This window comes from Malus domestica, chromosome 03 (assembly GCF_042453785.1).
Source record: "Malus domestica chromosome 03, GDT2T_hap1".
Taxonomy (NCBI): Eukaryota; Viridiplantae; Streptophyta; class Magnoliopsida; order Rosales; family Rosaceae; genus Malus; species Malus domestica.
The window spans coordinates 34,979,358-34,995,366 of record NC_091663.1 but is presented as its reverse complement, the minus strand read 5'-3'; the positions used below and the strand labels follow the sequence as shown (position 1 = coordinate 34,995,366).

The 16,009-nt window shown below is 34.4% G+C and overlaps 1 protein-coding gene across 1 annotated transcript; it reads left to right on the top strand.

Annotated features, from left to right (window-relative positions):
- Window positions 1-9,261: 9,261 nt before the first annotated feature.
- LOC114820891 (serine/arginine-rich splicing factor SC35-like) lies at window positions 9,262-9,763 on the top strand. Its single transcript, XM_070818608.1, has 3 exons — window positions 9,262-9,407; window positions 9,501-9,659; window positions 9,720-9,763. The coding sequence occupies exons 1-3, from the start codon at window positions 9,332-9,334 to the stop codon at window positions 9,761-9,763; spliced, it is 279 nt and encodes a 92-aa protein (XP_070674709.1). The 5' UTR covers window positions 9,262-9,331.
- The last annotated feature ends 6,246 nt before the right edge of the window (window positions 9,764-16,009 follow it).

Sequence of the window (16,009 nt, the reverse complement as noted above, 5' to 3'; positions counted from 1 at the left end):
AAGTCCAAAGTCACTAAAAATTGAACCTATTTCAAAAATTAGGCTATAAAATTTGACCTATTTCAAATTTTCCCTAAATACAATGATGCCATCATTTGCATCTCTGCATTCGGAACCCGCAAAATGTGATCAGTCCATGGGGACCCGCGAAAGAAATACAAAGGTTGCATGTCAGGTATTAGCATTTATGCCAGCAAAAATAATAACTGTGTCAAAGCTTTGAGATTGAAATATTTTTTATAAATCTTCCAGGCTCATGAAAAAGAGAAATTTTTAGTTGTGATAGGAAAACGGATGGTACATCAAGTGTTTTTATGTAAATGGTGAAAAATTTTATTTTTTAAGTTATTAACCTTTTAGCACACAAATTTCATCATTTATATAATGACACGTGGTGTACCACTTCATGTACCGATCACACTGAAAAATATATCCATGAAAAAGGTGAATAGCTGTGATTTAGCACTAATTGCCCTTCCTTTTATATTAAAAAAATGAATTAAAACTTGTGTAAAAATTATAAAGGAAAACTAATGAAAATGACTTGAAAACTTTGAGTTTTAACGATAAAGACAAAATAAAGGGTAAAGTGAATAGTATCAGGATTGACTTTTTAGTGTAAAAATGTGGTTTTTCGTTAAAGTGAATAGTACCGGGAACTTTTCGTTAAAGTTCCCAAATTATAATGCCCCGGATTTGCCCCTATGTATATGTACACACGTATAATCAATATTAATTCACAAACATCATAAAATTATGAATATAATGCATAAATAATAGTATTCCTTTCATGTTTATCATGGATCCGAGCCTCTATTAGCAGGCATATTATTGATTTTTTTTGTATAAAGGGAGTAGGCATATTATTGATATTTCTCATATAAAAATACATAATATTTAATCTATAAAATACAGGTACAGTAATTATACAATACTAGCCTCTCTGCACGCCCTCACGCGCGTGTGAGAAGCATTTTTACATCTCGGGCGCTACGCGCCCCAAAGATGTGTTTCTTTAGATATTTTTATATTTTTTAAGTGATTATTTCATAAATTGTGCATCTACGCACATCATAACAATAGTATTTATTCGTGCAATTGTCAAACAATATGAGATTTTGGGTGCAAGTTTGTAGTTGAAGTTGATGAACAATAGTATGTAGATGTAAATTTTTTTTTAAAAATAGACGAAACGTCATTGGCTGATATTGAAACCCTAACACGTAGCGCCCCTAAAGATGTCTTACATTGGCTGTTTTCAATTTGTTTAGTGAGGTAATTGGACAATTACAACGAAATTAGAACAACTAACGCAAGACATTTTTTAAGTGATGAAGGAAATAAAACATAATTAAGTCGAGTGTAAAATGCGTGACAAAAGAAAAAGTCCTTGCACGCACGCTCAAAGAGGTTTGTAAAAAATAAATGAAAAATATAGCAAGGAACCAAATAATGTCGTAAGAAAACAAAATAAACAATTAATCTATGACATTGAGTTTAAGAGTAAGAATTCATATGTATTACCTTTTCCTTCCCACACTACAAAATACAACTCACTTTAATATATTAATAACATATGTTATTAAAAATTGCTAAAGATGAGTAAGTAGGGTTTGTGCTTCATAGTATACAGGCATTTTATGCAAAGGGATCCCTATTTTTTTTTTAAATGAGGATTAAGTGTGGGGTCCATTTTATATCGAATTTCAACGATCCGAACACATTTTCATTCCCCAACCCTCGCTTTCTATTCCATCACTCTGATGAAATCTTCGATCTTCTTTTTGGTACTTGGCTCGTGTGTTTGCAGTGTGGAGGACACATGTTTCTATTTTCACCTTTCTCTTTTGTTTGTCTCTAAAGTGACTAATAGATTTCTTGTGGATGGAATTTCAGTTATACGTTTTTTCTCTGTTAAGATGTAAAGGCTTATTAATCGATCTCTTCTTGTAAATTGCAAGCACTATCCATGCTAAGCTTTTAAAGCTGAATTTCTGTGGTATAAATTTCCGTTCTGCGTCCGCTTACTATGTGAATGGCGTACGTCATAGAAGATAATTTGCTACCGCCTAGGCTGTCGTTACTGCTTTACCTATTCTGTTTATGTGCTTACTTTTACTGTGTTAACAAGAATCATATATAGTCTGTCACCGGGGAATTGATTCACACTTAACTGTAACTATTGTACAGTAATTCTGAAGTGCTTGAATGATCACCATGAGTTGAATCAGAAGACCGAATAAGTGTTTCCTAGGTATATGCCGGCTTCAACCAGCTTGTAAATCTTGAAGAGAATTTGATTTAACATTTGTGCTTCATCACTTATGCTGTCAACATTCGAAGGGATCCCTGGCATATTCTGCACTTTTAAATCAGCCTTTCCACATATAGCATCTCGGTCAAGCTCAGTTCAAAACTGGGATCCGCCGTTATGCAAAGCCGGCTTTTAATATTGAATCAGAACACTCTCCCAGCTTATACGATTATATGTGAAACCAGGTTGTTTGGGAGTGTCAAACATCTTTTTGAGTTTAAACCGAAACCTAGCATAGCGATATGTTTTATTTTTACTTGGATTTTACGTAGATTCTGAAAAATGGTCCGTCGATATTTGTTCTTTTATCGGATACTTTTTCAGCATCCCATATCCTCTAGATTGTGTTTTTCTTTCCAGAACAAGTGGGATTTCGAATTCATACCATCACCTATCCCCTCCCCTCAAAAGAGTTTTTAGCTGAGCGAATGAAATGATTCCGACGTTATTCATCACTCTGGTCAATTTGGGACTTGAGCGATTCCTCATGCTCGTCTCACCCTCGCGGCCAGCCTTTTTCAAACTTTAGGATCGGGCTTCTTCCCCCTTTTGGATGACATAGCAGTGGTATTGTTTAAGTATGCTCTTGTTGCAGCTAATGCACTTGCATGGCCTGGCGGGAAAATACCCATCCCTTTCAACACTAAAACCCGTCCTGCCAATATAGTAGAAGGAGTATATTAGTAGGATTTCACTATCTCTTGTTTCATGCGTTTCATGTGTATAAAGGGTTTTCCATGTTGTTCCATGGCTTTCACCTTTCATATAATCGATTTAGTGATTTTTCATTATTTATCGGATTCTAAATATTTTAAGTCAAAATGTTTATAAAAATAATTAGAATAATCTATATAATCTTTACTCAACTCTCTATTTTCTCTATCTCCAATTAAATGAATAAACTAATTATAGTTTCACGGTTACCTTGGATGGATTAGTGGGGGCATAAAAACGACATTATGTATCTTCATGAATTTGATATTTGACCCCAAAGTTATATGTCGTATATGATAATATGAAAATGATATTTGCACCTCCAAGCAAATTTTCTAAATAGATCTCTCCGCACCGGACCGGAGTGGAGCCTACGTCGTGCGATAACAAAGCAATTCAAAATTTGAACAAATAAGAGGCGGTGTGAGCTACATGTGTTTGATCCCAACCGCAATGCCTGTTTCCTAAGTTTTTGCTCCACTTCTGGGATTTAGCACCACTTGTACACCAACAAATAATGAAGTGCATGATTCAAAAATTGAAAGCAAACTATTTTCGAAATGAAATGTAATCACTAAAAGACTAAGTTTCAACAAAAAACATTCAACAAGAGATCGGAGATCGTAACAAACAATTTCGTGTACTTGTCATTTGTTTTATACAATAAAATTACTCATGTACTTTTTCTATGAGTAAAAGCCTTCAATATTGTATGAGTTCAGTTTAGTGTGAACGTCCTACAGAAAAATAGCAAGTTAATAAGATAACTTTGATAACCATGAATGTAAATTAACACGCTGTTAATATTTTGCAGTCGTTTAAGATAAAAGCCACCTGCACTCAATTTCTATTGGACTTGGATTTAACCAAGAAACAAAGGAGAACAAGTGTTTGACCACTAACTTATAGACTTCATAAGCAGAGACATGAAAAGGATTGTAACCACAGAGTTTAAGCTGTTTGTATGTGTTGGACAGAATTATGTTAAGTTGTAACAGCCCCATCAGATGTGACCCTCTTTCCATCACTAAGGGCCAACATGTGGACCTCAAATCAATATGCGGGTGAAACAGCCTAGTTAAAAAAAAAACTAAATAAAAATAAACAAAACCCATTACTCAAAAATCCAATTTTCGGCCTAGTCGTCGTACGAAGACAGCGACGGAAGGAGGCGGCGTCCGGTGGCGCTTTGTGGGGTGTGGGACATAAGGCTGGACATGGAGATAGGCCACGGTACCGTTTTGGTCGAGGGTCGAGCGGGTGAAGAGTGGACTTCGGTTTCGTCATAAGTGAAGAAGAGGAAGAAGGTACACTTGGTGGGCCCATGATATCATTCGCTTGAAGAAATTTTTAGTTGTGACGGGAACACGGCTAGTACATCGCGTGTTTTTATGCAAGTGGTGAATAATTTTAATTTTTAAGTTATTAACCTTTTAACACACATAACTCACCACTTATATAGGGACCCATGGTTTACACCTCGTGTGACGGTCATTCTGAAAAATCTCTCATTGGCTTGCCTTATGTGGGGTCCCGTTGTCTGGTCCATGTTACAATGTCACTTGTATGTACAAGCTACAAGGACTCGAAACATGGCCTTCAACTAAAAAAAAAAAGGAGTTTTAACAAAACACTCCATGTACTGTTCACTATTAATGAAAAACCACATTTTAACCTTTAACTGGCACTATTCACTATACCTTTAAAAAGGGATTTTCGTTAAAAGAAAAGTTTTTTTGGACTTTTCGTTAGTTTTCCTATAAAAAAAACCTCCAATGGGCTAAATGGAAAAGGGCAAGTGGTGGGCCATGCAATGTCCAACCAAAAGTATAAGCTCGGTCTTGCATCAACGAGTAAGGCTGACGTCAGCCGCGTTATTTAATTTGGTAATGTTGACATACGCTTCAAGGGGGAGAGTGAGCGGGCATAAAGTGCAGTGGTAGGCCTTGCTGCAACAGAAGAGCTCAACGACTCTATGACACTGCAACGTCACCAACATCGCAAAAAAATAAATAAAATGTGTGATAAGGCAATTTTGTTGATCGGGGAAGACACTCCTTTGCTCGTAGGCTACTAAGGATAATATTGTTTAAGTATCGTAGTTGGTTACACTACTACAATATTAGCTTTAGGTGTTGGATGATTCTGGCGGTTAATAAGTCATTCTGACGGATAAAAGATATCCGACACATAATTTATTTACTGTCGGATTAAAGTTACTTTCTGTCGGATATAACCCTCAGTATTTTTGATTTTTTAATATTTTTAACATATTCTTGCGGTTTTTAAGTTAATAGTGGCGGTTATAACCGACAGAAATTGACTATTTTATTATTTTAGTTTCTAGCGGTTATTATTTTATTATTCTGACGGTTATAACTGACAGAAATTGACTATTTTATTATTTAAATATTGATTAAAAATAAATAAATAAACAAACAAATGGTTTAAATATTTTTTTTTTCACTCACGGTCCCATTCACTAATCTCTGAATGTTTTTTTTTTTGAGACTTTTTACACATGCTATCTCGGAGTATATACAAACATATTTGACTGTTGGATCGTTGAAACTAGTTTCGTAGAATGCATATCCTATCAAATTGATAGATTTAACAAACACTTAAGAGTTAATGTTATACTTCCATTAAGTATAAAAAATTATCCACTAGTGTAAATATTTCAAATTGAAGATCGAATTTGTTCAATGCATTCTTATAGGGTCGAGGAGTGTAGCTGTAAAAAATCATCAAAATCGGAGCTAAAATAATCGTTAAATTGTGATTTTTCGTTTATAACCATCGAAAACTTTTGTTTTGTTACCTAATCTCTGAATGTTTGTTTTTTGTGATTTTTTAGGTATGCGATCTTGGAGTATATACAAACATATTTGACGGTTGGATCGTTGAAACTAGTTTCGTAGAATGCATATCCTATCAAATTGATAGATTTAACAAACACTTAAGAGTTAATGTTATACTTCCATTAAGTATAAAAAATTATCCACTAGTGTAAATATTTTAAATTGAAGATCGAATTTGTTCAATGCATTCTTATAGGGTCGAGGAGTGTAGTTGTAAAAAATCATCAAAATTGGAGCAAAAATAACCGTTAAATTATGATTTTTTCGTTTATAACTGTCGAAAACTTTTGTTCTGCTAGGGGTGGGCGCGGTTTGGTTTGGTGCGGTTTTGAGTGAAACCAAAACCAAAACCGCAAGTTTTTGCGGTTTGGTTCGGTGCGGTTTTGAGGCTAAAACCGAAATGAAACCAAACCATTTGGTTCGGTTTGGTTTGGTTTCAAACGGTTTCGGTTTGGTTTCATTGTTTGAAAAAACTATTATGGTTACCTAATTGATGACAACAACATTCACATCCACAAGGACCATAACAAAATAATTCAACTTGAGGCAACTAAGAGCACATCAAATCTCCAATGCCAGTATCGCAAACCCAAACATAAAAAAGATTCTAATAAGTAATAACTCTGGTTTTGGTAGAACCTACCAATCAAACTATGTGAAATTTTTTTAATAACAAAAGGTGGTAGATGTGTTTTAGTTAAGTTGCAAACACACAGAAAGTGTAACATAAAGAAAGTCCATACTAAATGTACTTGAGAAAGATGAATAAACTTGAGAAACTTGAGAAAGAGAACACAAAGTCTTAGTCCACGGACTACGGGACTAGAAGAAAGAAAATAAAAGGTTATGTTATGTGGCCATGTCATGATGTGGTTGAGTCCATACTAAATGTATGGACTCAATGAAAATAACCAATTAAAATTTAACATTTAATAAAGGTATGCGGTTTCGGTTTCGGCTCGGTTTCGGAGGGCCGAAACCGAAACCAAACCGTTTTTCCCCTATTCGGTTCGGTTTCAAACCGAAACCGTTTTGAAACCGCAAAACCAAACCGTTCGGTTTGGTTCGATTTGGTTCGTGTTTCGGTTGCGGTTTTCGGTTTCAAGTGCCCACCCCTATGTTCTGCTACCTAATCTCTGAATGTTTGTTTTTTGTGATTTTTTAGGTATGCAATCTCGGAGTATATACAAACATATTTGACGGTTAGATCGTTCAAACTAGTTTCGTAGAATGCATATCCTATCAAATTTATAGATTTAACAAACACTAAGAGTTAATGTTATACTGTAAATATTTTAAATTGAAGATCGAATTTGTTCAATGCATTCTTATAGGGTCAAGGAGTGTAGTTGTAAAAAATAATCAAAATCGGAGCTAAAATAACCGTTAAATTATGACTTTTCGTTTATCACCGTCGAAAACTTTTGTTCTGTTACCTAATCTCTGAATGTTTGTTTTTTGTGATTTTTTAGGTATGCGATCTTGGAGTATATACAAAAATATTTGACGGTTGGATCGTTGAAACTAGTTTCGTAGAATGCATATCCTATCAAATTGATAGATTTAACAAACACTAAAGATAATGTTATACTTCCATTAAGTATAAAAAAATTATCCACTAGTGTAAATATTTTAAATTGAAGATCGAATTTGTTCAATGCATTCTTATAGGGTCGAGGAGTGTAGCTGTAAAAAATTATCAAAATTGGAGCAAAAATAACCGTTAAATTATGATTTTTTGTTTATAACCGTCGAAAACTTTTGTTTTGTTACCTAATCTCTGAATGTTTGTTTTTTGTGATTTTTTAGATATGCGATCTCGGAGTATATACAATCATATTTGACGGTTGGATCGTTCAAACTAGTTTCGTAGAATGCATATCCTATCAAATTGATAGATTTAACAAACACTTAAGATGATGTTATACTTCCATTAAGTATAAAAAATTATCCACTAGTGTAAATATTTTAAATTGAAGATCGAGTTTGTTCAATACATTCTTATAGGGTCGAGGAGTGTAGCTGTAAAAAATCATCAAAATTGGAGCAAAAATAACCGTTAAATTATGATTTTTCGTTTATAACCGTCGAAAACTTTTGTTTTGGTACCTAATCTCTGAATGTTTTTTTTTTGTGATTTTTTAGGTATGCGATCTCGGAGTATATACAAACATATTTGACGGTTGAATCGTTCAAACTAGTTTCTTAGAATGCATATCCTATCAAATTGATAGATTTAACAAACACTTAGAGTTAATGTTATACTTCCATTAAGTATAAAAAATTATCTACTAGTGTAAATATTTTAAATTGAAGATCGAATTTGTTCAATACATTCTTATAGGGTCGAGGAGTGTAACTGTAAAAAAATCATAAAAATCGGAGCTAAAATAACCGTTAAATTGTGATTTTTCGTTTATAACCGTCGAAAACTTTTGTTCCATTACCTAATCTCTAAACGTTTGTTTTTTGTGATTTTTTACGTATGTGATCTCGGAGTGTGTACAAACAAGTTTGACGGTTAGATCATTGAAAAAAGTTTCGTACAATGTGTATCACATCAAAACGGTAGATTAAATAAACACTTAAGAGTTAATGTTATACTTCCATTAGTATAAAGTAACATTTTGTGGTATCCAATAGTGTAAATATTTTAAATTGAAGATCAAATTTATTCATTGATTCTTATAGGGTCGAGGAGTGTAGAAAAATTGAGTGTCGTTCTATTATTTATATAATTGATTTATTTTAGTAAGATAAGATTTCATTGTTGTTGTATGGCAACAGTAGGGTGATTTCCAAACGGATTCCATAATAAATAAGGCTTTTTTATTTTATAAAGAACATGGCAAAATATAAAAAAACGTTTACAAGATACACACGATTAGTAAATAACAGCAAAATGTTCAATTTTTTTTGGAATATTTTAATTGGATTATCCAAATTAACAATGAACATGACAAAAAAAAAAGTTTACAAGATGTAGTTAATAGTTATCTATTAAACAAAACAATTATTTATTTTCGACGAAAAAAAAACAATTATTTATTTAATTTTTAAAAACTTATTCTACTTAAATACATTTTATTTATTTATTTATTAAACCAAACAATTATGATTTTATTTTTTAAAATAGTAACAAAATTTTGGGAGGGAATTTTGCCGCCATTTTTTGTTCTGTCGGTTTTAACCGACAGGAATGAAAATTTTCCGTCGGTTTATATTTTAAAAATTTTTTCTGTCGGTTAAAACCGACAGTAATGAAATTTTTTTATCCGGTCCCTTTTGGTTCATTTCTTTTTATACCCACATCCGCCCAATATCTTAAATCCCTTTCACTGTGCTTCCAAAATCCCCCACCACAAATCACAAACCCTATAGCTCCCGATCCCTAGTTCGGCCGCATACTAACACACACTCGCCGCTCCAATCCCTCTCGGAGATGTCGCACTTCGGTCGATCCGGACCTCCGGACATCAGAGACACCTACTTCCTCCTCGTCCTCAACATCACTTTCCGTAATTCCTCTTTTACCCTTCTCCTCCTTCTCCATCCCCTAGCTGAAAGCCCTAACTCTCTTTCTCTCTCTTTGTTTGGTTTGTGTTTACCAGGAACCACCGTGGATGACCTATTCCCACTCTTCGACAAGTATGGCAAGGTCATCGATGTCTTCATTCCCCGAGACCGGAGGACTGGCGATTCTCGCGGATTTGCTTTTGTCCGATATAAGTATCAGGACGAGGCGCATAAGACAGTGGAGAAGTTCGATGGTTCCTCTCTCTCTCTCTCATAGGCCTCTTATGAGCTTAATTAGAAGAATTTGATTTCAGGGAGAGTTGTTGATGGAAGAGAGATTATGGTTCAGTTTGCTTGATATTATGGGTATTGTGTATTTGGTATTTTCTCTCTTGATTTGAAGCTCTACCTCCATCACTTGCATTCTTTGCTTGATCTGAGGGAGGTAAAACTTGCTTTTTCTGGCTTCTGTCACCATCAAAAGATCTCTTAGCCCTTTTTGACTCTCGCAATTTCAAAGGTATACCCATCTGTTCTTTGTTCAGAGTTATCTGCATCCCCTATTGAATTTTCAAATCTGTCTTTCCTCTTACCAGTTCGAGTATTGTCCAAATTAAAGCTTCCTTTTTTGATATCTTTATCTTTACTTTCACTATCTGGAACACGTTCCTCTGATTCTGTGGACTTGACATCCTTGGAATTTTTACCGTGGGTATCTGGAACGAATGGTGAATGCAGGGGATATGGAGAATGCTGAAATAAATTTTTTTTTATTATTAACATATTTTCTGTCGGTTTTAACCGACAAGAATGATTTTATTTATTTTTATAATAAATTCTCTGTCGATTTTATCCGACAGAATTACTGGCGGTTCTAGTATTTTCTGTCGGTTTTAGTTGACAGGAATTCTGTTATTTAATTATTATAAATAAAATTCCTGTCGGTTATAACCGACAAGATTTCTGTCGGTTTTAGAGTATTTTCTGTCTGAAAATTCATTTTCTGACGTAGGCAATTCTGTCGCTTATTATATCCGTCACTGCGTCCATTTTCTGTCGGATTTTGCTTAAAATCCGACAGTAATGTACGTTTTTTGTCGGTTTTTGAACCGCAATTTATAGATAATTTTGTAGTAGTGTTATTGTAGTACGTAAATTACTTGACACGTTATGGAGTAAGCATGATTAATTCTCTAAGATTATAATAACTAAGTATAAACATAAAATCATATTGCTAATTCATCCTGGATAATCATACCAAAAGATTGTAACTAAGTAAAGAGATATTATATTCACGCACCTCAAATTACTTCTCTCACACTCTTTTACTTTTTTAATATTTTATACACACCACTAAAACTTGATAGAAGAATATTAAAAAATTAAAACAATGTGAGAGAAGTAATTTGAAATGCTTGAATATAATCTCCCCTAAGTAAATTGTTGCATTGAAAATTGAAATGATTGTAACCATAACTTATCTTCATCGGGTTAAGTTATCCAACTGTTAAACGTTTTTTCTGAAGCTGCCTTTCATTTTCCTTTCTTACCAAGTCTTTGGGGCATTAGAGCAACTCCAGCGTGGGAGCCCTCCCCCAGGCTATTCACTAATCAATCCACCATGTGAACAGTAACTGCCTTTAATGAATAGTATTTGCCTTTTGCATATCCACCGTTGCATTTGAATAGCCCTGGCAATAGGCAATAATATATATATATTTTTAAAATAATACAGAATAATTTTTTATTTGTAATTTCGGATAAGATTTTTAATCGTTCTCGTTGCGCGACGTGTCATTACCCGAAAAGACAATTACGTATACCCGGGCTATCTGGCCCTATTTCGTCCCCTATCCCCCGAGCACCAGCCCATGCTGGAGTTGCTCTTAATAAAATGGAACTTTAACGAAAAGTTCCCTAGTACTGTTTACTTTAACAAAAAAAAATATATTTTTACATTAAAAAGTCAATCATGATACTATTTATTTTACCATTTATTTTATCCTTATCATTAAAACTCAAAGTTTTCAAACGTTTTTCATTAGTTTTCTTTTAATAAAATGGATGCTTGACCACACTATCATATCCTCCACGATTCTCCCTCTTTGAGACCCACGTGATCACTTTTCGATGATGCACACTCCAGTTAGAAAAAATTGAAGGTTTTCTGTTTCTCTTTTTTGTATGAATTGGACTTCGATGATGCAAATTCAGCAACAGCTGCTTACATCTAATCATGTCTGGACACGTGTGAAAATTTTAATTTTTTTAATTAAAACTCGGACACGTGTTAGCTGAATGTAAGCAGCGAAGTTTTCTCTTTTTTGTATTTTGTCTCTATACACCACTACTTCAGCGGGGTTTCCAGGTGGGACCCATCCTAAGTGTGGGGTGGAGTGATTACTCTCTCTCTCTGATTCTCTATGTGGCAAACCACAAAAAAATCAAATAATTTGTTACGTTTTGCATGGGACTATACGGAAGTCTTTCCCAATAAATTCACTTTCTATCCATTTAGTATTGGTTGGTGCTGTCTAAACACTATTTTTATCTCTCACATATTTCTCTTAATTTTCGACAATCAGATCGAATGAGCTAAAAAAAAATCAATGCACAAAATGTGTGACAAATAACATTGAGTATGTGAATAGCATTACCTTTATCATTTATGCATTAAGGACCAAAGGGAATACAATACCTTTTGAAAACCGTACGATTTAAGTTTTGAGAGTTATTTTTTGAATAAAATAAAAAAAAACATTCAACAAGAGATCGTAACAAACGATTTCGTGTACTTGTCATTTGTTTTCTACAATAAAATTACTCGTGTACATTCTCTATGAATAAAAACCTTCAATATCAGTAAAACGGTGTACAAGATAACTTTGATCATTTGTTTCCTTTGATATTGTATGAGTTCAGTTCAGTGTGAACGTCCTACAGAAAAGTAGTAAGTTAACAAAATAACTTTGATAACCATGAATGTGAATTAACACGCTGTTAATATTTTGCATTTGTTTAAGATAAAAACCACCTGCACTCAATTTCTATTCGACTTGGATTTAACCAAGGAACAAAGGAGAACAATTGTTTTACCACTAACTTAAACTTCACTGGCAGAGACATGAAAATGATTGTAACCACAAAGTTTAAGCTGTTTGTATGTGTTGGACAGAATTATGTTAAGTTGTCACAGCCCCATCAGATATGACCCTCTTTCCATCACTAAAGGTCAACATGTGGACCTCAACTCAATATTCGGGTGAAACACCTAGTTAAAATAAATAAATAAATAAATAAATAAAAATCCATTACTCAAAAATCCAATTTTCGGCTTAGTCGTCGTATGAAGACAGCGGCGGAAGGAGGCGGCGTACGGCGACGCTTTGTGGGGTGTGGGACATAAGGCTGGACATGGAGATAGGCCACGGTACCGTTTTGGTCGAGGGTGGAGCGGAGCGCGTCGAGCGGGTGAAGCGTGGGGCTTCGGTTCCGTCATAAGTGAAGAACAGGAAGAAGGTACACTTGGTGGACCCATGATATCATTGGCTTGGCTTATGTGGGGTCCCGTTGTCTGGTCCATGTTACAATGTCACTTGTATGTATAACAATGTTTGATTGGTTGTAAGAGCAAGTACACAAGGGCTTTGACAAGGACTCGAAACATGGTCTTCAAGTATCGTAGGCTACTAAGGATAATATTGTTCAAGTATCGTAATTGGTTATTGTAGTATGTAAATTGTTGGAAAATATTAGTATTTAGGTTTATTTTAGTATTTGAGTTTTCTTTGTTAGTTTAGGATTTGGACCTAATTCATCATAGTTAGGGTTTCTTAGGTTTAGTTCTCTATAAATATTTCTTGCAATTTAGTTTGAGAAATAAGTTATTCACAATGTAATCTCTTAGAGTTTTGTAGCCGTTCCGGCATTCTCGTTTGTTTAATAAAATTCTTATTATTTTGTTAGTCTTGTTCGTTGCGCACTCTGATATTCAACTTGGTATCAGAGCAGGTTTGATCCTTCTAGATTTAATCTGCTTCTGTTTGCTCGTATCAGTTTGTTTGTTTTTGGATTTCGATATTAGTTGTTGGTAGTCTAAACCGCATCTGGAGCATCTGCACCGTATCGCCACCGTCCCTCTGAATCAGAACTCGTTGGAACAACCGCTGCATCTCTTCATAGAAAGACGACTCGTTCGAAACTGCACCCACACTTGATCTGCATCACCGCTCCTACTGATTCACACCACACCTTCACAGTCTGCACCCTTTGATCTAATTCACCATCTGCACCCTTCACGAACCTGCAACTCATAGCTTGATCTGCATCTTGACTAGGGTCGTACCCGCATCGACTTCTATGATTCGAATATGTCGCAACCGGTATGAAGTCCTGCATTTTGACTTTGCACTGGAGTTGTTTTGTTTGCTGCAATCCCTTTCCTTTTATTCGACTTGGCTACTGCATGCATTGAAAAAAAAAGGCCCAGCAGGAGGAAAGAAGGAAAGGGAAAAAATAAAAAAGGAATAAGAAAAAAAGGGGGATTTTGTTTGAGAAATAATATTGTTCAAGTATCGTAATTGGTTATTGTAATATGTAAATTAGTTGACACGTTAAAAGATAAGCATGGTTAATTCTTTGAGATAATAATAACTAAATATAAACATAAAATCATATTGCTAATTCATCTTGTAACTAAGTAAATTGTTGCGTTGAAAATTGAAATGATTGTGACCATAACTAGTCTTTACCAGGCTAAGTTATCCAACTATTAAACGTGTTTTTTGAAGCTGCTTTTCATTTTCCTTGCCTCCCAAGTCTTTGGGGCATTAACAAAATGGATGCTAGACCACACTGGTACATTACCATATCCTCCACGATTCTCCTTCTTTGGGACCCACGCGATCACTTTTCGATGATTCACACTTCAGTTAGAACAAATTGAAGGTTTTCTGTTTCTCTTTTTTGTATTTTGTCTCTATACACCACGCCTTCTGCGGCTTTCCAGGTGGGACCCATCCTAAGGGTGGGTGGAGTGATGACTCTCTCTCTCCCGGATTCTCTACGTGGCAAGCCACAAAAAAAATCAAATAATTTTTTACGTTTTGCATGGGACTGTACGGACGTCTTTCATAAAAAAGGAATTGGATCCTCTCCTGACCCACTAATATAGGCGGTTGGATTTTGATCCAACGGCTATAAACAGAAGGTTCCTCTAAAAGTTATAATAATTGTAGCCGTTAGATCAAAATCCAACTGTCTGTGTTAGTGGGTCAGGAGGATCCTGATCTCCTGCTCAGGAGAGGATCCAATTCCCATAAAAAAGGACCAATAATCACTTTCTATCCATTTATTATTGGATGGTGCTGTCTAAACACAATTTTTATCCGTCACATATTTCTCTTAATTTTCGACAATCAGATCGAATGAGTTGAAAAAAATCAATGCATAAAATATGTGACAAATAACATTGAGTATGTGAATAGCATTACCTTTATTATTTATGCAATAAGGACCAAAGGGAATACAATACCGAATATATAAGAATATTGTGATAGGCTATTTGATGTTACGGATATGATTGGAGATGCCCTCATACTCGTCCTCACAGTTTATAATAAATAATATTGAAGTAACTCAAAATCAATTACAAAGAACTATAATAAATTACAGTTAAAAATGAATATTGTCGATCAGTTTACAGATTATCTTTCATAGATTGATCTGATAAAACTAAACTGTTAAGAATAAGATAAAGACTTTCTAGATCAACTTTTACAAATAGAACAAGTTAGAGCAGGAATGGTAATAATAAAGACTTTCAGACCAACTTTTTGGAAAATTCTGATAAATAAATACAAAAATAGTAGTTATTTTGGGTTGCAACTACTGAAGCTATCAAATCAGCTTTTTCTCTTTTTCATCAAATCAGCGGATGTCAAAGGTTTATTAATTATCTTTGACAGAAAAAAAATATTTATTAATTAATCATGAATTTGCAATGGATAATTAATACATTTATGCAAAAAAAATAAATGAAAAAAAAATATCACAACAAAATAGTAATATATACAAATACAAAACAAGTCATTTAAAAAAATCAATATAAGAGGCTGAAGATAAATAAATACAAATACAACATTTTACTTTTTGTCTTATTGTCTTTATAAAAAAATCAGTATAAAATATTAACGTTGTTTAACCTTAACCGTTGGATGATTGGGAAGAGATAATCCTTTCCCTTCAATCATGAGAGATTTTTCAGTGTGACCGTCACGCGACTGTACACCACGTGTACCATATAAATGGTGGGATATGTGTGTTAAAATGTTAATAACTTAAAAATTAAAAATTTTAATTTTTCACTACTTACATAAAAACACATATGATGTATCATCCGTATTTCCGTCACAACCAAAATTTTTTCTTCAAATCATAACGCTATTATGCACCATATCACTGTCAAAGACCCTTCCTCTCTCTCTCTCCCCCCCCCCTCCCTCCCTCCCTCCCTCCCACATTGGTAAAAGACTGAGCCATCATACCTCTATGCGGCACCTAGTCGCCTGCAGCTCTGCACACAGTTCTCTTTTTTTTTTTTTTG